Source organism: Calonectris borealis, chromosome 25 (genome assembly GCF_964195595.1).
Source record: "Calonectris borealis chromosome 25, bCalBor7.hap1.2, whole genome shotgun sequence".
NCBI lineage: Eukaryota > Metazoa > Chordata > Aves > Procellariiformes > Procellariidae > Calonectris > Calonectris borealis.
Genome location: NC_134336.1, coordinates 3,238,124 through 3,262,886, shown reverse-complemented (window position 1 = coordinate 3,262,886; position 24,763 = coordinate 3,238,124). Strand labels below are relative to the sequence as shown.

General features: G+C 54.9%; 1 protein-coding gene across 31 annotated transcripts in view; it reads right to left on the bottom strand.

The window, feature by feature from the left end:
- Window positions 1–24,763, bottom strand: part of MACF1 (microtubule actin crosslinking factor 1) — a 140,387-nt gene that overhangs the window by 47,380 nt on the left and 68,244 nt on the right. For 18 of the 31 annotated variants that reach the window (XM_075173302.1, XM_075173318.1, XM_075173308.1 and 15 more), the window contains 21 exons: window positions 24,420–24,569; window positions 23,784–23,999; window positions 23,528–23,677; window positions 22,461–22,694; window positions 20,871–21,020; window positions 20,549–20,782; window positions 19,729–19,956; window positions 18,748–19,269; window positions 18,226–18,402; window positions 17,603–17,729; window positions 17,070–17,278; window positions 16,358–16,675; window positions 15,397–15,563; window positions 14,148–14,304; window positions 13,224–13,341; window positions 11,703–11,765; window positions 10,667–10,908; window positions 10,065–10,194; window positions 9,059–9,258; window positions 7,871–8,366; window positions 5,795–7,266 (listed from right to left, as the gene is read on the bottom strand). In XM_075173302.1, coding sequence (XP_075029403.1) covers window positions 5,795–7,266; window positions 7,871–8,366; window positions 9,059–9,258; window positions 10,065–10,194; window positions 10,667–10,908; window positions 11,703–11,765; window positions 13,224–13,341; window positions 14,148–14,304; window positions 15,397–15,563; window positions 16,358–16,675; window positions 17,070–17,278; window positions 17,603–17,729; window positions 18,226–18,402; window positions 18,748–19,269; window positions 19,729–19,956; window positions 20,549–20,782; window positions 20,871–21,020; window positions 22,461–22,694; window positions 23,528–23,677; window positions 23,784–23,999; window positions 24,420–24,569 — 5,760 coding nt within the window. The remainder of the gene's footprint in view (window positions 1–5,794; window positions 7,267–7,870; window positions 8,367–9,058; window positions 9,259–10,064; window positions 10,195–10,666; window positions 10,909–11,702; window positions 11,766–13,223; window positions 13,342–14,147; window positions 14,305–15,396; window positions 15,564–16,357; window positions 16,676–17,069; window positions 17,279–17,602; window positions 17,730–18,225; window positions 18,403–18,747; window positions 19,270–19,728; window positions 19,957–20,548; window positions 20,783–20,870; window positions 21,021–22,460; window positions 22,695–23,527; window positions 23,678–23,783; window positions 24,000–24,419; window positions 24,570–24,763) is intronic. The other 13 variants (XM_075173303.1, XM_075173312.1, XM_075173322.1 and 10 more) reach the window with 5 other exon arrangements.

Here is a 24,763-nt window from a genome sequence, read left to right as displayed (position 1 = left end):
AAAAAGCCTCCGGGGAGGCCCGGGCTGGGTGCTCGGGCATCGCCTGCGAGCACATGTGCCTGCTAGTAGTGGTTAATGTGCCGTCTCGAGAAATTAAGGCTTTGAGTGTAAATGCTTTGGTGTAAATACCTCGCCTCATCAGCACACGGATTCGTTCCTGCTCTCCGGCTCAGCCCCGCGATCCCGAGATGGGATGCCGGTTTTCCTCCGCCCGTCCTCGAGAGCGGCTCCACAGCAGCAGGAACAGAGCCGCCAGTCCCGGAGAGAGAATCATCGACTCACAGAATCATTTAGGTTGGAAAAGACCCTTAAGATCATCATAAGCCCGTCTTACACAGGAAGATCACAAAACGCTGCTTGTGCCATCAGGGACCGCGCTCGGCCCCAGCCTGCTGAGGAGTGCGCTCTGCAAACGTAAATGGGATAAACTTCTGGGAAGAAACCGCCTGTTTCAGTCCTCCTGCAAAATAATCACCGTGAAACACCGCACGGCACTGGGCAGCCACGTCCTGTCCCGTGTCTCCCCTGCCACCGGTGCCCCGTGCAGCGACAAGAGCTCACGGGGGGGATGCGATGCCTGTGAGCTCCCTTGTTACCCCAAGGCCACGTGCCACCGGCAGCCCCCTCGCCCGAAAAGCAGCAGCTTCGGAAAGCGGGCAGGAGGCAAACAGTTATTAGCAACAGCGGCATTTCGGATAGCGCCGTTGAGTCAGCTCCCCGTCTGAAAGGTTGGGGGAATTAAGAGAGTCATAAATAGAGCGCCGAAGAAAGCCGACGTCCTCTTGCCGCGAAGAGGGGCAGCGGCAGGGAGGGCACGGGAGCGCGTGTGGGCTCGCGACGAGCGCCGGCTAATTGCTGCTTTTACTTCGGGTGAATCGGGGAGGACCCGGAGCAGGGTTAGACAGAGCGGCATCTGAATGGCAAGATGAGTAATGCTCTTTAGGGCTTTACCCACTCACTGCGTCACCCCTCCCGGGATTTCTTTCCTGATTTTTTTTTATTTAAGCAAAGAGGGTGCGGGAGGCACGAGGGCTCCGCGGGCCCCGGACGACCTGACCTGCTCTAAAATAAAACGGGAGTGTGGCTTCAGTTATTGCTGTCTAGGGATTCTCCCTCCCCCTCTCCATCGTCCAGCACAAAATCTTTATTGGCGTGAAGGAGCGGTGCCCGAGTTCACTGCATTGAGCAACTCCGGTTTCAAATAACCTCCCCAAAAATCCACGGCAGGAGGAGAGGCAGGAGCCCGAAATCCCACCTCTTCCCTCCGCTCCCCGCGACCTGCCCTGGCAAAGCCGTTGCTGGTGAGGGTCGGATGCGACGGTCCCTTGCTCCCCGCGGCAGACCCCCTCCTGCTCCCCCCCTCCTCTCCGGCTGGGGCAAGGGTGGGGTTTAATTAATACTCGGAGGCGAGATCCTGGATAAGCGGCGCGGCGTGTGCCAGCCGCGGCAGGTCCCGGCTCGCCGGCATTCCTCCGCCGTGCCCCAACGCCGCCAGCAGACGTGGGGCGAAGCGCAGCTGCGGGGACGGCGGGGGCCGCGGCGCGGCATCAGGAGGGGGCCGGCGAGTCGGTGGAGGTCCAGCCGCGCGCGGAGGCGTCACCACGCGTCTTCCCCTTCAGCCAACCGCATCTGCATCGATTTGAACGCGACGGTGACTGTGTGGTTACGTCAGGTTTGATGCTTTTTCTTGGGTTTCATTTTGGGTCAAGTTCTTCAGATTTTTGCAGAAATCCCTTCTGGTGGTTGAGCACAACTCAGAAGGAAGAAGGCTGCCCCGCTCCTGCCCTCATCTTCTTCACAGGGAGGAAAGTGTCCCCAGCAAACCAAAACCACTCTGGCATGATACGACGGGGGAGGCAGCGGCATCCTTCCACTCCCGAGCATCGCTTTATATTGCAGCAAGGCTAAAAATCTCTGCTAGCGCCTTTGGCCCAGGGCTGAGCATTACGCTCTGCTTTGTAGGTGAAATGTGGCAACCTTAGAGTTTGTCCAAAACCAACACGGTGACTCGAAGAGGGTCCCAGCTCAGAATTGCTAACGCTAAGTACCAGCCAGGCTTTGCAACCCAAGATCAAAATCCACTGTATAAAAGATAAAGTAAACAAAACCAGGCTTAAGCTCGCTTAGCCAGGAGGCCAAGCTACCCCAGCACAGATGTCTTTCCCCAAAAACACCACAGAATTTGATTCCATCAGCTCTCCACCGCCCCGGCTGATGGATGCTCCCTGGCCAGACGGGACGAGCCCGTGCCTGGGGCTTCCTGGCACCATCACTACAAACCAGCAAACCTCACCTCTGCTTCTTGGGCGTGTAAAGGAAGATCAGCCCCTTGCACCGACGGCACAAGCTTTATCCTAAGCACAGCATCAGTTTCCCAATCTTTGGGAGGAAGGGTTGTAACTCGGGGTCTTCTCGCCCAGAAGCAGCGAGATGATGCTGGAGAGCACGCGATGGAGAAAAGCCCTACGCCTCCGCGTGACCCTTCCTCTCTCATCGTACCTGGGGAATCGCTTCCCTGGGGAATTCTGCTGTTTGCTAAACTGAATCAACATAGCTGTTATGTTTAGTAATGTTTCAACTGTTCAACTCATTTGATTCCAGTCATTAAAATTTAATATTAGCGTAAGCTTTGAGAAACCTGAGCTGACAGCAGCGAGAGCAGAGGGGGAAGAAATGCCCCGGCCTGAAAGCTCCTATGAGGAGCTCTCGCTGGTGGCTGTCACTTGTCCCTGGCGCTGAAGAGCCTGACTCGGCCGTGTGATGCTCATGGAGACACGGCGCTGAAAGATTCTCCCAACTTTTAGTACCCTTTTACACAAAAAAGGGGCTCCTCAGAGAGGCAGCAACGGAAAGACAGTCACTTGGGTGAAACTCATGCTGAAGACCAGGAGTTAAAGATGAGGTCCCTTTGCTCTGACAGCTTAACGTAAGCTAAAAACACGTTATTTCTTCTGTAGCGTAGCTGTATCTAAGTGATCCATCAGGACGTCCATATAAGCACAGACTCCAAACCACAGAAATGCCTTTCAGCTCCACTTGATCTCACCATAAAGCTAGGGGATGGACTAGATGACCCCTTAAAGTCTCTTCCAGGTGGGTTTCTTACAATCCTCTAACAACTTAGTGCTCCGAACCAGTCCCTACCTACTTTTCCCCCACCCCTGAGGGCCAGGTCCACCCTACGTCTCCGTCCTGGCTTCCAACGGCCACAGGAGCCGGTGTGGGCTCAGCCCCTCGGTGTAGCCATCCCCACCCGCTCGCTGAACCAAAACATCTCCTGCAAACAAAGCTTCCCCCCGAGCAAGATCCGACAGCTGCTTCCCAGCCTCCCTCCTCCCAGCAACCCGGCCAGGAGGAGCCCTTACAGCGGGAGAGGGCTCATCCCTCCCGCAGCCGGGATTAGTCCCCCTGTGACCTGGGAAAAGGGCTGGGAGGGAGAGGGGAAACGCACGGGTGGCAGTTCTCCAAAAGTTAAGGGTTTGTTGTAGGTTGTGGCCTTTTGGGGCAAGTTTGAGGGGTGTTTGCAGGCAGGAAAAGAAAAATATATGGGAAGCTTCAGGTATAAGCTGCTTTGAAGGTCATCTGTTCACAGCCTCCGTCAGAGCCTTCAATATATCTTCTTTATTAAAATCTGGACACAATGAGTCCAGAAGCGCCCACCTTTGTCAGGGCTGCATTGGCAACGTGCCTGGAGCCCTGGGGCCACGCCTAATTTGCATCTCATTTACACAGATGTTCATTAAAATTAATGCCTTAAGACATAATATCTGCCCGCATTTGAGCCTTCTGGACAGACGGACCACGACCGCTCCTGGAGAGCCCCAGCCACCCCATCCTCCTCCCCTCGCTCAGCTGCACCGTCCCCACGCCGCCCCGGGGAGCAGTGCCCGGCTGAGGAGCTGCCTCTTGTTTGCAATCCAAGAAGGGAGACAGTTATGATATTGTCTTAGGCGCAGAGAAATAAAAGCCTGGTGCAACCAAAAAAAGCCTCTCGTGCTCCTCGCTTCCCCCCGAGCCCAAGCCAGACTCCTCCACCGCTCTCCCTCCTGCACGTATGGAGTACAGACGGTCCCTGCCCGTCTGCGGCGATGCCCTTCCACGTGCAGATCGATATCTGGGATTGCATTTCCCCTTAGAGAGAACCGTAAGATGAGGCTTTGCAAAGATCTGCTCTGCAACATTTACGATTCGTGCAAAAATGCTTGCTCTCTGGATGAACCGCGCATGGGAGGAATGCCGCTGTGTAACCGTGATTGCTCCATCCCTTCTTGCTTCTCCCCCATTTTATTCTCAGCCATTACACGGCAAAACCCTACCATCACTGCTGCAACTTGCATTTTGCCATGAACAAAGACCCCAGCTGCACCGTGAGGGCTCGATGGCCAACGAATGACTCCTGGTAAGGACACGTCGCTCCCCAAAGCACCCTTGGCTCATGCAGCCCAGGACGCCGTGGTCTTAAAGGGTCATCCTCAAGGTCACGGAGATACAGACCATTTGCAAGTGCTGCGATGGGTTAAGCTGCGCCTGCCAGCCCCGCTCGCCAGCTCGGCCAAGCAAGCAATCTGCACCGACGCTGGGTTTCATCATCGTTTCTAATGAGAGCTGCTCAGCCGGGAATAATCCCTTGCTCTGCAGGAAAGTTTCCCTGGTTTTAAGGACTAGAAACTCCTTTTTGGATATATTTGTTCCAGGCGACTGTGTGGTATTTAATGATGAAGTTAAATCCTTCCCATCAATATAAGCTCAATGGAAAAGACTGCCCAACCAAGAGTTAACAGCAATACGATCAGATCAGTTTGAGTTTGCCCCGTAAGTAACACTTCCAAGCTCTTTTTTTGGATAGGCAATCCCCAAAACAGAAATACCTTGTCCTGGTGAAGATTTCACAGAGCTATTAAGTGGTGGAACGGGATCAATTAGCCATGAGATGAAAAGTAAATGGCTGTAAAAACGCCTCCCCCTCCCAGCCCCCATTAACACCAGGAAACGAGCAGCCAGATGTAAATCAGCCCAATCATCAGCTACTGAGCACATCAGTAATAGAAGTTTCACAGCAAGAGAATTTCTAAGCAGTATTAATATAATTAATGTAGTGTAACAGCATGACCCAACACCATAATACTGTATTAAAAAAAAAATCAAACCCACTCCAACTCTTCCCTCTCTCAGCATTTCATGCAAGCCTTGATGGTCTCTAGCAGCTCTTTGCTGGAAACATGAACAGCCCACGGCAAACCTTTGCCTTGGTTTTATTCCCCGTGTCTGTCCCTCATCCCACAGCTTATCTTGGCTTTATTTGTACCCAAGGACCCCAAAAATGGACTTATATATGTCCCAGATGAAGTGAACAACAAGCAGGAATGGTAGACCTGGAAGAAAGACCTACAGGATGTTCTGATCTGGACTAGACTCTCAGATGGAGCCAACTTACAGTTGAGATGGACTCAAAACCATCCCTCCCTCTCCCCAAACCTAAATGCCAACCGCCTCTACAAGCCCACGAGGTACTTGCACGCCAACATTACACATCACAAGGAGAACAGGGAAAAGTTTTTCCTCCCAATCACAAAATCTTTCTGCACCTTTTCACCGCAGACTATCAAGTCCAACAGTTGATCTTATATTCTCCAGAGCAAGGATATTTTACCACACCAAAAACGCTGACGTTATAGCAATGAACAACGAAGCCGCGACAGCTTGAAGACAGACATCCTACGCAAAAGACCACAACACCAGACAGACCTTCAAACACCAAACACCACTTAAGAAACACGATAGCATAAAGACCTACCTTGAAGTCTGCCAACTGCTGGTTGATGGTTTCCACCTCTGTTCCCACCACCCACTGCAACGCCTCGTTCTCCTCTGCTGCTGTTGTCATGTGGGTCAGCTCCTTCAGCCTGCTGTAGAAGTCCTCGACGCGAGACAGCGTCGTTTCTACCTGCTCCTGACGGCTCTTGCCCCTCTCGGTCAGTTTGCTGCACTGTTTATTCAGCGTCTCCAATTCACGTTTCAGTCCTAGTAAATCGGGGCTCCCTTCATCCTCCAGCATCTTCTTACACTCACTTTCAGAAGCTTCAATGTCAGACTTCAGCCTGTGGAGTTTGCCCAGGAACGTGCGAACGTCCTCTGCTTGGGACTGAAGGCTGTCAGAGTCTCTCCCGATGGGGCCCATGCTGTCTAACTCATCATCGAGATCTGCCAGCTGAGAGAACATCTCCCTCACCCGATTATTGAATTGGCCGATCCCTTCAAGCTTGTTTTCCATGAGCGTACAGCAGTCATTTACCTTCTGCTTCACAGCTTTGAAGTCCTGCTGAGCCACCTCAGCTTGGCTTAAGAGCTGGGAACAGTCAGACCCATCTGGGGCATCTTCTACTAGACCTCGAGTGAAGTTTTTCAGATAATCCACTTGCGGCTCCAGGGCCTGCAGCACCTCCTGCTGTGCCCTGAGCTTCTCCAAATTCTTATTGCTGCAGGCTTGCGGCCCTAATGCATCATAGATCTCCAGCTGGTGCTTCGCCCCTTCCAGCTTCTTCTCAATGTTCTTGAAGCTCTCTTGAAACTCCTTGAGCCTCTGTGACATTTCTTCGATGGAGCCCGTCTTGGCTTGCAGCTCTTCTGTGATGGCATCCATCTTCTGATTGATCCCAGCCTTCTCATCCCGAATGTCATCCTCATCGGTTTGAGAAGCATCAATCAGGATGTCAGCAGCGCTGTTCAGCATCTCCAGCAAGGAACGGCGCTTCTCCACGTCACTCAGCATAGCCTTCGATCTCAGAAGAGTCGCCTCCAGCTGCACCGGATCCAGAGTTACTTCCAGCTCTGACATCTTTGCCTTGCAGTCCTCCACCCAAGGCAGGAGGTCCTCCGTGTGCCGTTGGTACTTCTGAGCTTTCTGCAAACAGTCCTTGAGCTTAGAGTGTCTATCAGCAGCCTGTTTGCTGAGCTCTTCCCAGTGTGTTTTGAGGCTGACCAACTGGTTTTGCAGAGTGGTCTTCTCCTCCCCAGGCTGGACAGAAAGCAGCAAAGATTCTCCCTCAGCTACGATCATCTCGTAGGAGCCACTGTGTTGGTTGAGGCTCTTCTGGAACTCTTCTTGTTCCTGAATTTGGCTCTGTAGCCTCTCCAGTTTAGCAGAAACAGGTTGGCTCTGAGCTTGCTGGCACAGTTTGTCATCTAGCCAGGTCCTGAGTTCATCAAACATATGCTGGAACTGCTGGGAACTTGCAAGCGCAGTCTGCAGTCGGTTCATCCGGTCGGCTGAAATGGAAATAAGATTAGAACGCAACAATTAAGCTGAAATCAAATAAGCAAAATGCAATTATTTAAAATCATCTCAGATGCACCAACTGTGTTTTGATTAACAGGAAGGAGCTTTCCATTGCATCACTAGCCTTTTTGCTCACTGATTCATGAATTTCTTAAGTAGTAACAGGCAATGGCAGCGCAGTAGTCTCAGTTCTCCTGACTACTTTCCAAATGCAACCTCTTAGAAACCAGAAGAGGCATCCCAAGATTAGAAGGTGGCCACTGGGTCTTCTCCATGCCCCATTCTGAATTTAGGAACCAGTTTTTTCTTTTTCCCGAGCACAGCCACACTGCTGCGAGCCAGGCAGGCTTGTTGAAGAGCCACATCAGTGGGACCAAACATCTCTGCTCACTCTCCAGGCTCAGGTGTATCTGGAGTGTGAACTCTCCTGTGCTTCGTCCCGCATAAACCACCCATGAAGCACCCTAAAAAATGATAAATGGTGCTTCCCCTATTATTCCTAGAAAACCAGTGATGGGAGAGCCCTTTGGCAAAAAGCAGGGATGGACTTCGACACTCCAACATCTCTTAAGCAACTTCTCCGTGCTGTCTCACCTGCCAGGTCTTCCAGGCCTTTGAGAGGAAGCGCCACCGTCTCCAGACGTTTCCTTAACTCATCTTTGAGATACTGCTCCCCAATCAGGACAGAGAGGTCATCACAGAGGGTCTGAGCCTCTGCAATCTCCTCTTCCAGCTGCTCCAGGTCGGAGCGGATCTCACTGGTTTCCTCCAGCTGCTGTTTCACGGCGTCGGGCTGCGTGCTGACGGCAGACTGGCTGCTCAGGCGCTGCCCAACTGCCTTCACCTTCTCGGAGAGGCCCTGGAGGAGCTCCTGGTACTGGGTACTCTTCACTATGGCTTGGTCAATTTGGCTGGAGCGGGAGTTGAGGCGTTCCGTTAGCTCAGACCATTTCTGATTAACCCCTTGAAGCTCTTCCCGCACCTGGTTAGTGGATGGAGAAACATCTCCAGGGCCAGTCAAGATGCTCTGAGCTGCCTGGTTGAGCTGCTCGTGCTGTTGTCTGCGAGCTTCAAATTCCTTCAGCATAAACTGGAACAGAAATAACATAAAAATGTTTGCATAAAACCGACAGCTCCGAGTACACACAGTCAAAACAAACCAGACCTCCAGGGGCTTTACCCAGCCCACGGAATCAGTAGGAACAAGCCCCGGGGTGGGACGGCACTGGGGCTGGGAAGCCCACGGTTTGCTGTGACCTTGCAACTTAAAAAGCTGGGAGGGGTCTGCGGCTCCAGTACTTTGCTCTCTCTTATTTGTCCTACTGCTGTGTAATGTAACATCAACCAGTTAGATGAGAAGGAAATCTAATTACGTTAACTGGGGCATTTTATTTTATGGTGTGGCCGGTTACGGACATGTAGGATTTGGAAGCAGGAGGTACGGAAAGGGCAGGCTGCCAGGCAGAGGTGCAGCAAGTCCTGCAGAGCATCAGCACAGGTCTTGTTTAAAGCAATTTCACTCTCCAAGAGGGACCAAGTGATTCATTGATGAGTCAATCCAGCGTGGGGAAGGCAGCTCGAGCGCTGCAACCGTTTCAAGTTATTCACAGTAGTTTGCACTCAACTTGGGAGAGGAGCCATGAGGTCTCCCAACACTCGCTGCATGGCAGAGCGCTTGCAAGACAACTCCAAGTGCAATCTTCCACCTCACATCCTGGATGAGACACCCTCCCTCCTTGTCCCGAACCCACGGCGAAGATGCGGACACAGCTCCTGGCTCACCTGGACCTGCTGCTTCTGCGCGTTCAGCATGTTCGGGTCGATGGAGAGGGGTCCCAGCACGCTCATCATCAGCTCCTTCTCCATGAGCCAGGGGCGCAGCTGGGCTTCGGCCGCCTGGAAGCTGGCCAGCTGGTTCGCCGACTCCTCCAGCTTCTGCTGCCGCTCGGCCGTGGCCTGGCTGGCTCTTTCCCACCTGCAATCTGAAGCACCGGCTGTGTTGGCGGTGGTCATGCTCCCGGCCAGCCCACCCCTCCATCGAGAAGGTTTTTTACCCTTCCCCATGGTTTCCCCGATGGGAAACCTCCTCAGCTTTTCAATAAAACTAGCGTGGCTCTATTTACTCTCCATCTAATAAGCCGTTACCCATTTCTAATGGCTACGTGGTCTTGAAGCTCATAGAAAAAAAACCTTGCAAGCAGGACTTCTGCGCTCTAGTCACTACTGCCACGAGCTGGTCTGACCTTGGGTGAGCCATCTCACATCCCTGGCTCGATAAATGAGGATACTCTCATCTGTATCAGTCCTCACACAGCACATTCAGATCTCCTGGACGGAGAACTCCGTAAACGCGTTCCTGCTATTCCAAAGAAGAGAATCTCTGGGCTTCGTTTTAAATACACAGTCTTGTTTAGTCAACATTTAATTACCTAGGATAGCCTTACTAATGACTAGAATTTTATATCAAGCAGTGAAGCTTTTAATCAAAATAATCAACCCATGTCGCTAACGCTTTTTTTTTCTTTTTTTTTTTTTTTTAAAAAAGAAGTAATTTAAGGAGGCAAGCCTTTAAAATACACATCCATCATAGAGATTTCATTAGTCATGACAGTGCTCATCTCAGGAACACCTTGTACACCAGACAGCTTGGAGATAAGTTCGCTATTTACTAAATTTTAATTAGAAGCGACTCTGCTCTGCTGTGACTTTGGAATCGCCCTGCAATCCTGAACCACTTCTAACGCGATGTTTCAAGACAGAAGCCTCACTAAGTGCTTCAGGCACTTACTCAGGTCCTCCTGCATCTTCTTCCAGTTTGCTGCTTCCGGAGAATCTGGATATTTCTCTAGCAAGCCAGAAAGTGCTTCCTTTACCTTCTGGATCTTCCCAGAATTCTGTTCCAATTCAGCCAGAAATGCCTGGAAAATAATCATTTGAACTTCTATAGGGCAAAAGAATGAAATCACCGAGGGGGAACAAAGCATCAGCTACAAGCTGGAGTTGGGCAATTTCTGTTCTTTGCTCTTTAATGAAATCACTTAATTTTATTAGCAATATCTTGAGCTAACTTGGCTCCAAGAGCAGGGAAAGGCTGGGAAATGCTTTCCAGGAGAAGTTGGAGTGACCCAGCAACAAGGGCGACAGATAAGCTCCCTTCCCCTGAGCCAAATGCCTGAAAGCAACAGGTCTAAGGGCAACGAGGGTCGAGCACGGCGCGGGGGCTCCTGCTCCACGGACCCGCCTGCGATCCCTTCTGGGGAAAGCCCTTCTTTAACCCAGGGCAGATCCTCGTTGCTAATCCTTCTAGCCCTGCTGCAATAAAGCGTATCTCCAAGATTCTTTGGGAGGAGGTGCTCAGATCCCAGTTTTTAGCTCTGGAAGAGAAGTTACCTTGTTGTGCTCAGCCTGGGCTCTCATCGTCTCCGTCCTGGTGGGCGAGGAGGAGGCGTCCAGCTCCGACAGCGTTCGTTCCTTCGACTCCAGCCACTTCAGCATCGAGCTTGCCTCCTCCTGCACTTCTTGCATCTTCTCCAGCATAGCCGAGAGCTGCTGCTGGCGTTCCCGCAGCGCCGCGCCGAGGCCCTGGTACTGCTGGGTCACGTCCGACACATCACACTGGATCTCGGTCAGATCTGTTTCCAAAAAGCAGCCCGAGATGAGGACCGCTGCCCGAGTTACCCACCTTAACCTGGGCTATCAGGTACTAGTCTAGCCCCGGGCAGCCACAGCTGGCCGAGCAGGAGGAACAAGAGGCCACGCTGCCGTCCGTCTGTCTGCAGAGCAATGTCAGATTATCCTCACCTCTCATGCCAGAGGGGCCCTTCCAGTTGCACCACGTATGCATGTTGACAGTTTGCAAACAAAGCGAATGCCTTCGTGTTTGTGAGACTGATGCAAGCTGAGCTCCCCTTTCACAATGTCACTGCTAATACAGTGTTAAATAATTTGACACCAAAATATAAAGCCATTTTTATGCACCTATTATCTCGTTGAACCAGTGAACTAACAGCAGATAACGGGCAATAATTAAAATTGCTCTTCAAACTGAAGGGTTGGATGGGTTATAATCCCTTAGAACCAATAAATTTAATTGCAGGCCTTAAAACGATCTCCCATTTATCAGCTTTTAACACCACCTGATGGGGTGTCAGGGTGTTGTCGCTCCCCAAAGCTGCCCCTCTCCGTCCTTCAGCCTGACCTACATCCTCCATCACCGCCTGCCCGTCCCGTGGCTCCGGCTACCGCGCAGCACGGCCGAGAAGTCACAAGCCTATTTGCAGGCTCATTTCACTTGCGCCGGGATGCTGACGGTGTCACATTGTGGTTTATATTCTCACGGATGGAAATGCACAGACAAAAACAGACAGGGAGACGGCGAGGCGGCCTCGGCACGCGCGCGCGGGCGCAGCGGTGACAGCGAGCTCACCTTTGCACGTGTGGTATCCGTTCACGCTGCCTACTGACCCTCCCGGCGCGGGCAGCGCGGCACCTGAGCAGAGGGGACGGAGACAGACAGAGGGACAAGACAGACGCGTTAGGAAGGCAGACAGCAAGCGATGAACGGTCCTCCACGAGACGGACCACACCAGCCACCAAGCACAGACGCTGCGTCTCCACGGGCCCACCCGCCTGGCGCTGATGAGCTCACCGGCTCGGCGCCGAGCGATCGGCATTAGTTCGATTTGGAGCCCGTTTATTTCTCCTCCTCCCAACACACCCGCGCCCCTCGCCTTCCTGGAGCTGCTCCTGCCTCGCTGGACCAGCAGCAGAAGAGCTGAAGCTGCCTGGAGCTGGGCACCTCTCCCAGCATCACCAAGGTGGACGTGGCTCCTGCATGGACCACAACACCACCTCCCCTGGAAAGCTGCTACCCTGAGCGTGATGTTGTGAATTATAATATCAAGTGAGACTTCTCAGTGCCTTCCCTGAAGAGATTAACTCCCCTGAAGAGATTAACTCCCCCATGTTCTCCTTTTCTTATGGGATGCAGCTATTTAAACCCACCTCGGTGCACAGGCACGCTCTCTTTGCCAAGAGGCTCCACGCAGGATGCGTCAGTGTCCCCTCCTTGGACACCACGTTCACCGCCAAAGGGGGATTCATCAGGAACGTTATCGGGTAAGTCTCTCTCTCTCTAACCACGCATTTTAAAGCTTTCGTGGATGTAAGGGGCTGCAGCTTCGGTCACCCCACGTGGGTGACCATGTGAGTCACCCACAAGAAGCCTCTCCCCACTTCTCTTGGAGGTTTCCCACTGAACTGCTCATCAAGTAAACCCTAACACACACATCTAGACTGTGAATTCCTATAAATGCCCATCGATGATGAGAGTCCAGGGACTTGTTCTCACGAGCTGGAAGACATCTTTTAGTTGGTTTCCAAACGAACCAGACATAATCTCATTGCTTCACAGACTTGAAGCCAAAAAGGAGACTAGTAAATCACGTCTGAATATTGCAGTCTTAAATTTCATCCAGATACGAAACCCAAATACTGGAGTTTGATTAAAACGCTCCAGTCCCCGGGAGGCTGAAGCACATCACCGAGAGAAAGCAGGAGCCGCCTCCACGAGCTCCCTGCGGGGCCGAGAGCCCGGACCCCCGCGCTGCGGCAGCCTGAAGCCCCGTGCTCCCTCCGAGCAGTGGTACGCGTCCCCACGCTGGGCTCATGGCAAACGCAGGGTAATTCAGTGCTCGTTACGCCACAGCAAGTTAAGCCAAGTTGGTGGGCTCCGAGCGCTGGGCTGACGCGTTAACACAACATTCAGCAGCAACTTGACCACCGGGCTGAGCCCCATGATACTAGTACCACCACGGGCCCACTGAAGTTTGTTAAAAAGGGGAAATAACCCCATTTTTCGCTTGAGGCAGGCTCAGAGAAGATGCAACGAGAGCAAACATTGCTCCGAGGAACAAGGCATCCTCAGGAGAGCCGGGCTGCGACTCACCTGCCTTGGACGGGGTGTCGGGGGCCGTAATCTCCACGATCAGGTTCTCCAGGAGGGTCCCCCTGCGGCCGATCTCCTCCACCTGGGCCCCTTTCCCCTTCCACTCCTCCAGGAGATCCTGGTCAAAAGGAAAGGCTGGGATCGGAGGCTGCGCTTGCCCCGCCGCAGCCCCCCCTTCCTCACCCGTCACCTCTGCGGTGACTCGGTGGCACCAGGACACGGCACCCAGGGAACCGGCAAAGGTGACACCAGCACACGGCGAGCAGACCGCACTGGGGAAGTGGGTGTCTTTATGTTTATTTTTGTCGGGGGGAATCAAAGAGTGAAAAGCTCTTCCCTAACTAGTGGGGCTGTCACAGCAAACCTTATTCCCCCTCCTACTGTTTCGGGGACCTCCCTCCTCCTCCTCTCGACACAACCCAGCCTCACGCGAGTCCGGTCCCCGCAGCTTTCGGCGGAGCCCGGCGGCGTGCGTGGGGCGCGAGGGCCGCGGGTGACTCAGCAGACGCTGCTCCGCCTCTGAGTCAAACCCTTGGCATATCCTGATTTAAAGCATCACGGTGCTGGAGAGGAGCGGGGGTTTGGATGACGGGAGGCCGCCTTCCATGTCTAGCAAGGGGAAATACTCCGCAAAAGTGAGTGTGCTCGGGTCTCCCGCTCCCAAATCCCTGGAACAGGCAGGGAGAGGGAAGGGAAACCAGGCAGTGCCCAGGACCTTCACACTGCTCCCTTCTCCGCAAGCCAGGGACCACTGGATGCACACACACCAGGGGCTGCAGCCCAGCAGCAAGTACAGGGGAGCCCAGGATTCCTGAGACCATAAAACACCTCCCAGGACTCTGCTTCCTGGGATTTATTCCACGTTCCAGCGTTTCCACACCAGCTGCCAACTTTCCCAGTCCAGTTTCGCCTCCTGCTGCCCACCTGGATCTGCTGCCTGCACTTGTGCAGCTCCTGGGTGCCCAGGGAGGTCTCGGCGGGCGGCATTTTGCCTTCACTCTCCCTCAGCCACTTCCTCACGGCCCCAACCAGCTTCCGAAATTCATCCAGTTGCTCCTGGCAGGACGACGCATCCTTTTCTCTAAGAGTGAAAAGGTTTCAGAGAGTCAGAGCTCGTGCCTTGCCTTGCAATTACCCCCACTTGAATGTAGCACAGTTGTGTCTCTAGGAGCCCTTCTTTTTATTATTATTATTAGATGTTGCTTAGGAACAGCGCATGCAGTGCCAGCCAAAGTGGGGTGCACGCCGCCGCCTGCCCCCCACTGCTGCTGGCCCCCCCAAGTTGCGGCTGGTGGCACTTTTGGGGCTGCTCCGGCACCCCCGTGGGACCACCGTTGCCAACCTGCGCCAGTTCTGCACCGGTCCCTTTGTCCTGGCGGGGGGAGCGAAGATTTCGGGAAGACAGGGCTCATTCATGCCGTCTCGCTCCAGCCAGCTGCAGCCCGGGGGGGGCCAGGCTCTGCCCCCCTCCTCCCCGGCCACAGCTCTCGTCTATTCAGCCCGTCCCGGAGGAACAAGGCAGCCCCCGGACGGGAGCCACGGGCCCCTCCGGCTCACCCTCGCCGACCGCAGCTGCGAGCAGTTCTCTGTGCGGTGCCGAATTTCTGGGGATTATTATGAGATTCATCTGCTTTTCCCCATCACCTTCCCTGTATTCACCAGGGAGGCTGGAGATACAGCCTGGGAGGTGTGACCCCCCGGGGACACAGGCGAGCTGCCCCCCCAATCCTGCTCACGCTGCCATGGCCAATTCGAGCTCAAGCTGCTGCTAAAGGTCTCCTTTACCCCCACTTTAGGGGACTCCGGGGACAGTCTGCTCTGCTCCGTCACCTCCCGGAGAGCATGCCTGGGGCAGGCTCCCGATCCCCCGCCAGCATCCCGCTCCCCTCCGGCAAGATGCTCTGGGATGGAGCTGTGGCAGCCCACACGCCGGGAAACGCACGAACGCCAGCTCCTGCAGCACCAGGAATTTTTCACAACGCCCCCAGCCAAGGCTTTTTTTAAAGCGTCAGCTGGAGCGAGCTGCCTTACGTCTCCTGGTGTGGGAGGAGGGAGGCAGGAGGAGTTCGCTCGTGCCCCCCCATGGAACGGAGATCTCCACGGGGTCTTGCTCTGACCACAAAGCCACCCCAAACTCACCTCCCCAGAGAGCGGCCGGGTCCCCAGGACTCACCTCTCTTTTGCCACCTTCTGCAGCTGCAGGAAGTCTTTCTTCAGGCTCTGCAGCTTCTCCTGCTGCTGGGAGGTGCCGGGGCCGAAGCCGCAGGAGCCCAGCTCCGCAGCCAGGTGCTCCAGGGTGGCCAGGTCCTCCTGGTGCTGCCTCATCTCTGAAGTCAGTTCCTGCCAAGAGCAAAGGGCGATGCCGACCGTGCCCTCGCCAGCAGACTCGGGCAGAGGGGATGAACCGGACAGCCCCGCGTCCTGGCGAGACGGAGGGACCCTCTGTGGGCAGCGCCATGAATTGCACCAGCACCGAACAGGCGGGCACGGGCACCTGCTCCTCCAGTTCTGGCTCAGCAAATACTTTAAGCAGCTGCAGGAACAAGTCCCACCTTCCCCGGTGCTGGTGTAAAGCCACACAGTGAATGGGATGGGGGGCCCTCGACCAAGCCAAATCAACCCCCCCAAGCACAAGTGTCCAGTTTTACACCAACTCAGAGCATTTCTGAGGCTGTGGTCAAACCACCCCCCGTTGCAGAGCACTCTAGGAAGCCAGAGGGAGGAATCCCGCGCAGCCACGACCGGCCACCAGCACCCACAGCATCTCCAAGGGCTTTGTCACATCCTGCACTGCGCTCACTGCCAACGCTCAGGCGTTTTGCTGTATTAACCCCGTGGAGTCTTTAATTGGTAAAACCTTGCTGTATTTGGACTGGTCCCTAAGAGCCTGGCTAGAGATCCCTCCTGAAAACCAGCCCGGCTCCAGGGAAATGCCATTCCCCTCTCTCACTGCTGGAAACAGCCTCCGCCGCTCCGGCCACGCTCCCTTCCCCAGGCAAAGACCCAGCACAGGTCCTGCGGATCCTGCCAGCCTGGGAGTGAACCAGGGGCTGTTTGCCCAGGAAGAAATCATTGCAAAATGGCCCAGCCCTAAAAACCCCAGGCAGGTGGAGTCTTCACCCCCTGCACCTCACCTGGATGTGCTGGGAGAAGTGAGCGATGTCCCGGTCTGGCTGGTTCCCGGATGCCAACATCCGCGCTCTGCTCTCCGTGAACTGCTGCAACTTCTCCGAGAGCTGCTCGTACTGCTCGACCTTCGGGAGGAGGCCCTTCAGCGCGTCCTCCCTCTCCCGCTGCCGCTGGCACAGCCTGCCAAAATGCTCCGTCGCCTCTGCCAGCTTGCCCTGCAGGGCAGAGGCCGTGGGGCTGTCTGCCGCCTCCATGAACCGTGTCACCATCTCGCGGGTGGCTTCCAGGCAGCTCTTCTGCCTGGCGATGTCCTGCTTCAGCTTCTGTGGTAAGCACACACAGAAAGGGATGCCATTTTAGGAAGGCTCTTGAGCAAAATTGAACTGGCATGAAGAGGCTGGGCCGCCCTTGGGAAAGAATAGTCAGGCAAGAATAGTTTTCTATCCCGGTTTTCCTTTCCTTTCTGATCTCCCCAACCTGCTCTGCCTTTCCCCGGTGCCTGATATCAAAACCCTACTTGTCAGCCGAAGAAAGACTTTCAACAGGTTCGTGTGCTGGCTTAAAGAAATTAAATAAAGGTTCTGTTCATATCCCTTTTTAGGGTTTTTTTTTTTTGTGCTTTCAGAATACTGTAGCTAACCCCCAGCAACTGCCTGCACGGTTCAGGTCCTGCAGACAGGCGCGTTTGAGGCGGGGGAGCTCAGGGACCAGCCTTACCGCACTCGTGGCAAGCGAGTCCTGGATGGAGGTGGAGGAGAGCGCGGCCGGCTGCTCTCCCTCCAGGTTCTTCTCGATCTCAGCCACCGACTGGAGGAGGCTCTCCAGGCTCTCCTGGACGCTCTGGGACTGGGCGATGGATTTCTGCAGCAGGTCTGAGCGCTCGGCCATCTGCTGGGAGAGGCTCTGGAAGCGGCTCACGATGGCATCTGCAGAGTTCAGCGCAAAGGAGAATCAGTGGCAAAGAGCTTCTCGCCTGGTGCTCAGAGAGCAGCAAGTACCCCCTTTGGCTCCTGCCAAACTCTCACTGCCGACGAATTCCCATCCCCAAACTCAGCAGCGAGACAGGAGACCCAATGCAAACGGCTAAACTGGATCTCAGCCCTCCCCACGTGCAAACACAAGCCCTGTTGCTGTGCACCTTTGCTCCACCTTCCCCCAAAAGTGGGAGTCTTCATCTTTCCTACCTCCCTGGTTGGTTTTCACGCTCTCCCCCACCATCCCTGCTAACTGGCGGCTGCTTTGCTCTGTACCTGTTGTTTCCTGAACGTGCCCGTGGTCCGGGGCCGGCTCCCCTTGTACCTCCAGCAGGGACCGAGCTGCTTTCTGGAGCTTCTCCACCGGCATCTGATGCTCAGCGAGGTCTCCCTGCAGCTGCTGCTTTGACACGAGACAAGGCAAAATCAGCAGTAGGTCACACGCAAGAGACCCGCACCCGCGGGGAGCTCAGGGCTCCATTTAAACCCTGCCGAGGGATCCTGTTCACTTAATCACAAAATCATTAAGAAAAATAAGGCAGGTTGGAAGGTCCAACGCCATGCTGCAGGCAGGGCTGACTTCAGAGCTGGATCAGAGGCTCTGGGCTGTCCCAGCACCCGCCCACCCTCAGGGGGGAGGAACGTCCCCCCCATGTCCCGCTGGGATGTCCCCTGTGGCAGTGACTGCAGCCCCGTGCCCGTGCTCTGAGCACCCCTCAGAAGAGTCTGGCTCCACCTGATCTGCAGCGCAGGGACCTCCTGAGCCGGCAGGTACATCTTTGCACTCAACCAGCAAAAAAAGCGAACGGATCGAGTCTCCTCCCTGCTCCTGACTGCTCAGAGCAGCAGCCGAATTCCCATACAGGCTCCCCCCAGGAGGTCACCCGAGGTCCCCGTACCTTAGCGCTGGCGAGCTGCTTTTGCAGAACGGCCGGATCTGAAGAAACTGTCTCCGAGAGCAGTTTCCCAACGGCAGCTTCGCTCTCCTGCAGCCACGTCCTGAGAGACTCCGCCACCTCCTGGAACTGCTGGTAGTGATCCAGCAAGGTGTTCAGGTGGGAGCCCAGCTTGGTGCACTGCAAAGGAGCAACAAGACATAATGGGAGGAGGCACACAAGCACAGAGCAACCTGGAATACACACAGAAATCATCAAGAATGAAAAAACAATTAAAAAAAACCATCTTGCCATATGTGTTAAAGGAATTACAGGAGGCAACATGCAGACAACGCCAAGACAGGGGGTGTTGCTCCTGCCCAAGCCCTGAAGAAGACAATCCTTGTCCTACGATCTACGTATGTGCTAGAATTCCAGCCAGACACTCGAGAGAAACATCTCTCTGCCATCCCTGCTCTTTGACACGCACAGGAAGAAAACAGCACCCAGGGTTCAACTCCCAGCCTTGCAAAGCCCTTCCCGTACCTTGGAGTGTAGCGTGGTGTATCGCTGCGTCGCGTCCTCCAGCTTGCTCTTGACCACACTCCCGGACGTCAGCGGCTGGGACCCTGCGTCCCCAGCAGCTCCCTCTGCATCCAGCACCTTCTGCCCCGACATGGTAACAAACCGCAGGTCGCCTTTGTGGGAGATGACGTCTTCTGAGAAGCTCCCCTGTCGCAGGAGCAGCTGCCGGAGGGCCGTGGGGTCACTGTCCCCCTTGTACATCCCCTCCAGATCCTGCTCCGCTTGCTTCAGCCAAGCTTCGAACTCCCCGTGATCCCGCAAGAACTTCTGCAGCTCGTCCCGCAGGACTTGCACTTGCTTCAACTGCGTTTCCGACTGCGAGAGGGAAGCCGCGTACTGGTCCTTCAGCTCTGCCAGTCGGCCCTGGAGCCGGTCCCGCTCCTCCCCAGCCAGGCTGTGGCCATGCTTGTCCAGGAAAGCCTGCGCCGACTGCGTGGCCAGGATGACGTCCTGCTGCTGGGACAGCAGCTCCTGGTGCTGGGCCTGAAAGAAGCCGGAGAGCAAAGGTGATGTTCGCGACCGAGGGTCTCTGCCCACCAGCACCCGGCGGGTGCAGCGAGGCCACGCGCGTGACTGAGCCTCCGCACCCTCCTACAGCACAAGCAAGGCAGGGGAACACCCCAAGGCTGGGATACAGGCAGGGGCTGTGCCCACAGGAGGGTAACCCCCCCTCTGACCACGATGGGCACCTTCTCTCGTTACCCTGATTGCACCGTGCCGTGGCACCCACCCACCAACACAGAGCGCACGTCCTCCAGGAAGCCAGGCAGGGAATTCCCAAGTCTCCCATTTGGAAAATCACCCCGAACACGTGTTTCAGAGACCAGACCCATCTCCAGACCTATCTAACACCCTGTCCTGCTCCCAGCTGTGTCAGCAGCCGGAGGCAGGGTCAGTGCGTCGGGCAGAAAGCTTTAAGAAGGACGAGGTGTCGGTCCTGACCTTCAGCCTCTCGTACTGCTCATCCAGGCTCTCGGCAGCGCTGTCTGCTCCCGGGACGTGGCCGTCGGGGACGTCCCGAGTGCCTGTCCCTGCTCGCGCCCCTGGCGCTTGCTCGACGGGGTGCGGTCTGTACTCCAGGAGCCCTCCCTTCTGCTCCAGCGATGCCACCCAGTTCAAAAGGGAATCGATCTTATTGCTGTTCTCCTCCAGTTCTTTGGCAGCTTTCACCTGAAAGCACAAAGGCTCCAGATTAGAATGACCCATTTTATGCGTGTTCAGCAAACAGCTGCATGGGGGCGGGAGACAAAAATCAACAGAAGGAAAAACCCCGAAGAGTTTTCCAGCCGCAGCAAATGCCTGAGACACTCACAGACCTCCAAAATACTCCGTGGCTCTCTGAAAGGGGGGAAGGTGCAAAGCAGCTGTGAATAAACTCAGCCTCTCTGCTACGTTGCATCTCTCACCCTGATACAACCCAGAGTCCCCCCCGCGAAGGTGCGAGCATCGCGTTCACCGCCAGCGCGGGGAGGTGCCCGATGCTCACGCTCCCGTTACAGGTCAGCCCAAAGGCAGCGCAAGGTGCCTTTTACTCCCCTGTTTCCTCCACAACCAGCTCATCTGTAGCTGCAGCTCTCAAGGTATTTCATGAGAGAAATACATGGGGGGCACCTTGCCTGGGGGACCCACAGAAAGGAACAGAAATTGTTTATGCCGCATCACCCAGCTGAATACCAGGACCCCAGATGAATCCGATTGCACTGACTGGACCTCACCGTCCACCTCAAGCAGAGCCTGGGGGCTACAGCTCTTTGCACGTCACCTTTTCAGTCTCCTGCTGCACCGCAGCAGTCACAGCGCTCTCCAGCTCCTTCTGGGCCACCTCTGTCCTCTCCTGCAGGGACTGGTACTGCTCCTTGGCACGCTGCAGCTTCTCTCGCAGTGCTGCGAGCTCCCCGGGCTCCATCTTTGCCTTGTTCTCCTCCAAAAACTCCTCTGTGCTTTTCAGGACGCTGGCGAAGGAGGCGGCTCGGGTGTGCATGTTCCTCTGCAGCTCCTAGGCAGACAATGCCGTAAGGCTCCGTGCGCTCCCGAGGCAGCGCCCAGCCTCTCCGCCTTCCAACCCCCGTTTTTAAAGCACTGACCTTAACATCACTTTGCCTCTGCTGCAAGGCGGACAGGTCCCCTTCGCTGGCTGCTCTCTGCTGCTCTGCCAGCGCGTCCTCTGCCTGGTGCAGCCAGCAGCTCAGCTCGGCCAGGCTCTGCGCCCGGGCTGCCTGCTGCTCCTGCAGCGTCTGCGGGCAGAGGGAAGGGGAGAGGGGACAGTCAGTACCTGGGCTGCACCTCCGGTCACGCACATTGCTGAAAGGCAAGGCAAGAGGTTACAGCTGGAGCATCTCCTGAAGATGAGGATGCAGCACAGAAAACGGCTTTTGCAGCTCTCCCCGTGCTCCCCCTCCCTCTCAGGCTCACACGCTGCGGGAACGGGGCTGAGGTGCCGAGTCCCTGCTGAGCAGGAGCTGCTCACTGCACGTTTGCCACCATTCCAGCAGGTTTCTCTCAACCTGCTCTTTGAGAAGCCCATCCAGCTCCACGTGGAGCTACGCTCCAGGTCACGCACTCCTCTCTCGGGAAAGCTCAACCAGAAGTTTCTCTGCCTTTTCCATTCAATGCTACAAACATGAAAACTGCAGCAGAAACTCATCTAACGAGAGGGAACAACCACCTGAGGTCAGGCAGCACCACTGTGGAGCCCCAAACAACCTAAGTAGGCTGGTTTTTTGATCCTGGGGTTGGAGAGGGAGCCCGGGAGAGAGAAAGCGTTTCTGTAGCTGATCCAGCTCCTCCGTTTTGCTGCTAGAGCACAATACAGAAGCGCCTGTTTGAGCAATTGAGCATGATGTGACCTGAGAGTCCCTGCAACGTTCCTGTTCCCCTTTCCCAGGGGAGATAAAGGTTTTTCAGTTTCACTGGGCATTTCAGCAAGGTGATGTACAAACTTGTGCAAAACACTGTGCTTGTTTCTCCCAGTCATAAGATAAACAACAGAAGCAAATTGCAAGAGCCTTCTTAAGAGCTCTTCAGCTGCAAAGCGAGTTCTTCCTGCGTTAGGATGGGCGCACACTCAATCTGAAAAAGCAAAGCAAACTGGTTAATATACACACACACTCCAGAGAGGACAGGCAAGAGTTACAGAGAGCAACTGTTAATAAAAACCACATTAATCCTGTCTTGTATAAGAGGATCCATGCAGTGACGGGTGCTGCAGCAATGCAGCAGAGACCTGAGGACTTGCTTTTGCAGCTGCCTGCTGCCTTGATACATCATCAGCTGTTTCTCTGGGACAGCAATACCTGGCTTGTGCAGTGGAAATAAGACATTAAAACTGCCAGGTGTCTGCGGTGGCCCCTCTGCACAGGGATTTTCTGGTGGGGTTACAGAGACCTGGGTTTATTCCACCCAGACCAAAGCAACTTGATGTCTAGCAGAGGACTGCCCGGCTGCGCCACCCAGACCTCGGCTCCACCTTTTGGGAGGAAAGCGACTTTCCACTGGGAGTTACATGGTAGGAAGAAGACAGACTTTAGAGGAAGCTCATGATGTGCAATGAAAAGTCATAAACTGTGAGTGGCATGCACGTGAAATTCCAAATAGGAGGTGTCTCAGCGCACGTTCTTGTGGCCGGGAAGCGCTTCAGCGAGCAAACTGCAGCCAGGAAGCAGATGTCTCACAACCTTCACCTGATCCGTCTGCTCCACTTGCTGGAGACAGACCTGCAGGACCTCCACCCGAGCCGTCACGCGCTCCGACAGGTCCCGGAAAGCCTTCTGCAGCTCATTGAGCAGCCTCAGCAGCTGCCTGCTCTGCTGAGGGGTCAAGTCCTGGGCGTGCTCCGAGATGAGGAACTGGATGTCGAAGGCAGTGGCGTCGAGCTGAGACTTGGTGTCAGCGAGGGGCTCCTTCAGCTCCTGAACGGGAGAGAAAAGACCTCTCAGGCAAAACGACTCTGCAGCCAGCGCTTTCCTGCGCTGCCAGCTTCAGATGGGACACGCAGAGAGGCAGCAGTATGCACCCAAAAAAAGTGCTTTGTCACCAGAACGATATATTCCAGAAACCCCAAATGCTCCCAAAACCACCCTCAGCATCGAGGTGACAGCATCTCACCACAGCAATTTTCTAACGTGCCTCCGCACCGGGCCTCCAGCACCTCGCCAAGAGGCTGCTTGGACCGTGCGTGTAGGGCTGCCCTTGGGTGAAGATGACCCAGAACTGGAGCTGCCAGCAGCCCCGTCCAGTCCTCGGTGACCCCATGTGCCACCACCGGCTCTCAAAGCCTTCGACCCCCTGACTTCAACGCCAAGGTGCTACCAGCAAACAGGAGATGCTGAACTGACCAAATCTTGACAGCTATCGCTCAAAGGTGACCAAATGCGGAGGGGAGCCTGGGCGTCTCGTACAGTCGATGGAGACCAGGGCAGGTGTGACAGAGGGGGGCTCTCAGAGCCCCCGCGGAGGAAGCAGCTCGCTCCTCAACAGCCTAACGGGCATCCCTCCCAGTCGCTCAGCCCCCCACCACACACCTGCATTTCAGCACGTTCCCCAAACGGCCGAAGCAGATGGTTTGTGTATTGCGGAAACAAATGACTTTGGAGCAAATACAATATTGTTGCTCCTCCTGCAACAAAGGATAAGGGCAAACCCTTGGTAGGCTCCAGGAGGGAAGCAGGATTAAAAGCTTCTCCTCCGTGCAGAGGACAGCACCTTCATCAGCCAGAAGGATTAGGGGCATTGCCATGGTTACCTTGTAGTGCTGGAGGCAGCGACTCAAGCTGTTCGCATCAGTCGCGGGGTGGTAATCGCTGCCGTCCAGCGACTCTGCAGTGCCAGAGACCCAGCTCAGCAGCTCCTGGAGTTTGCCCTGGAGAGTCTCGTGATGTGCCAGGATTTTAGCCTTAAAAACAGAAATGCATCATTTAAAGAAGGAGCAGAGCTCTCCAGGGAAGGAGCGCTGGGGTGCTCGGGGGGCAGCAGGCAGTGGGGACAGCTGCCAGCTCTACCTTTTCAGTTTCTGCTGCCCCGCGAAGGTTTTGTAGCCGGGACTCCAGGACATCACTCGCAGAGCTCAGAGACTTCTGGAGGTTCTTGGCATCCTTCTCCAAAGCCTTCAGTAATTGCTCAGGGACTTCTTCAGGGGGGTTGGCCACAATCCACTTCACAGCGTCCAACTCCTGATTCACTGGGAAGCTCAGCTCCTGCAGCTCAGCGCCCAGGGCCTGAGGCAAGACAGCATCGTTATGTCTAAGATACGGTGACTTCATCTTCCCGCTGCCAAAACTGAGGAAAGGTTTTGGAGACCCAGCTCCAAACACTGCGTCTATCTCCTAAAAAGATTCATTACCATCCTCCAGCCCCGCTCAGCTGCCAACACTCGCCTGTCTTTCTCCAGGCTGTAAAATTCATTTCAGCCATGCTTAGGTTATTATCTAAGGGGGGAGGAGAAGGTGAGCCAGAGGCAGTGCCAGAGCGGGGAGGGACAGGGTTTGCATATAAATGCCTGTTAAACCCGGGACTAACCTCCCCGGCTGGCTCCCAGAAGCAGGGAGGAGGTGCGGGGGCTGTGCACGACGCGGGGGAGAGAAGGGACGAGCTCTGTCCTGCCTAACGCCGGCCAAGCCTGGCCCAGCCTGGCTCACCTCCGCCTGCTGCAGCAGGTCGTGCAGGGCTGCCAAATTCTGCTCCGCCGGCTGCACCCGTTTGATTCTCATCTCGATATCTCGGAGCATGGAGAGATATGATATCAGCTTCTCATCATGCTCCAGACACATCTTCTTGCTGAACATGATCTACAGAATCAAACAGTAAAACAAAACCTCAAATTTAGACAGAAAAGAAAACAAAGGATTATATATTATTCTTTTTTTCAAAGAAGAAATGTTAATAACATTCCATTTCAGGGACTTTCCACTCGCTGGCCTTATCTACAAGATTTACTACAGGAAAAATAAAACACATGGCTCTTTTTCCAACATAAGCTTAT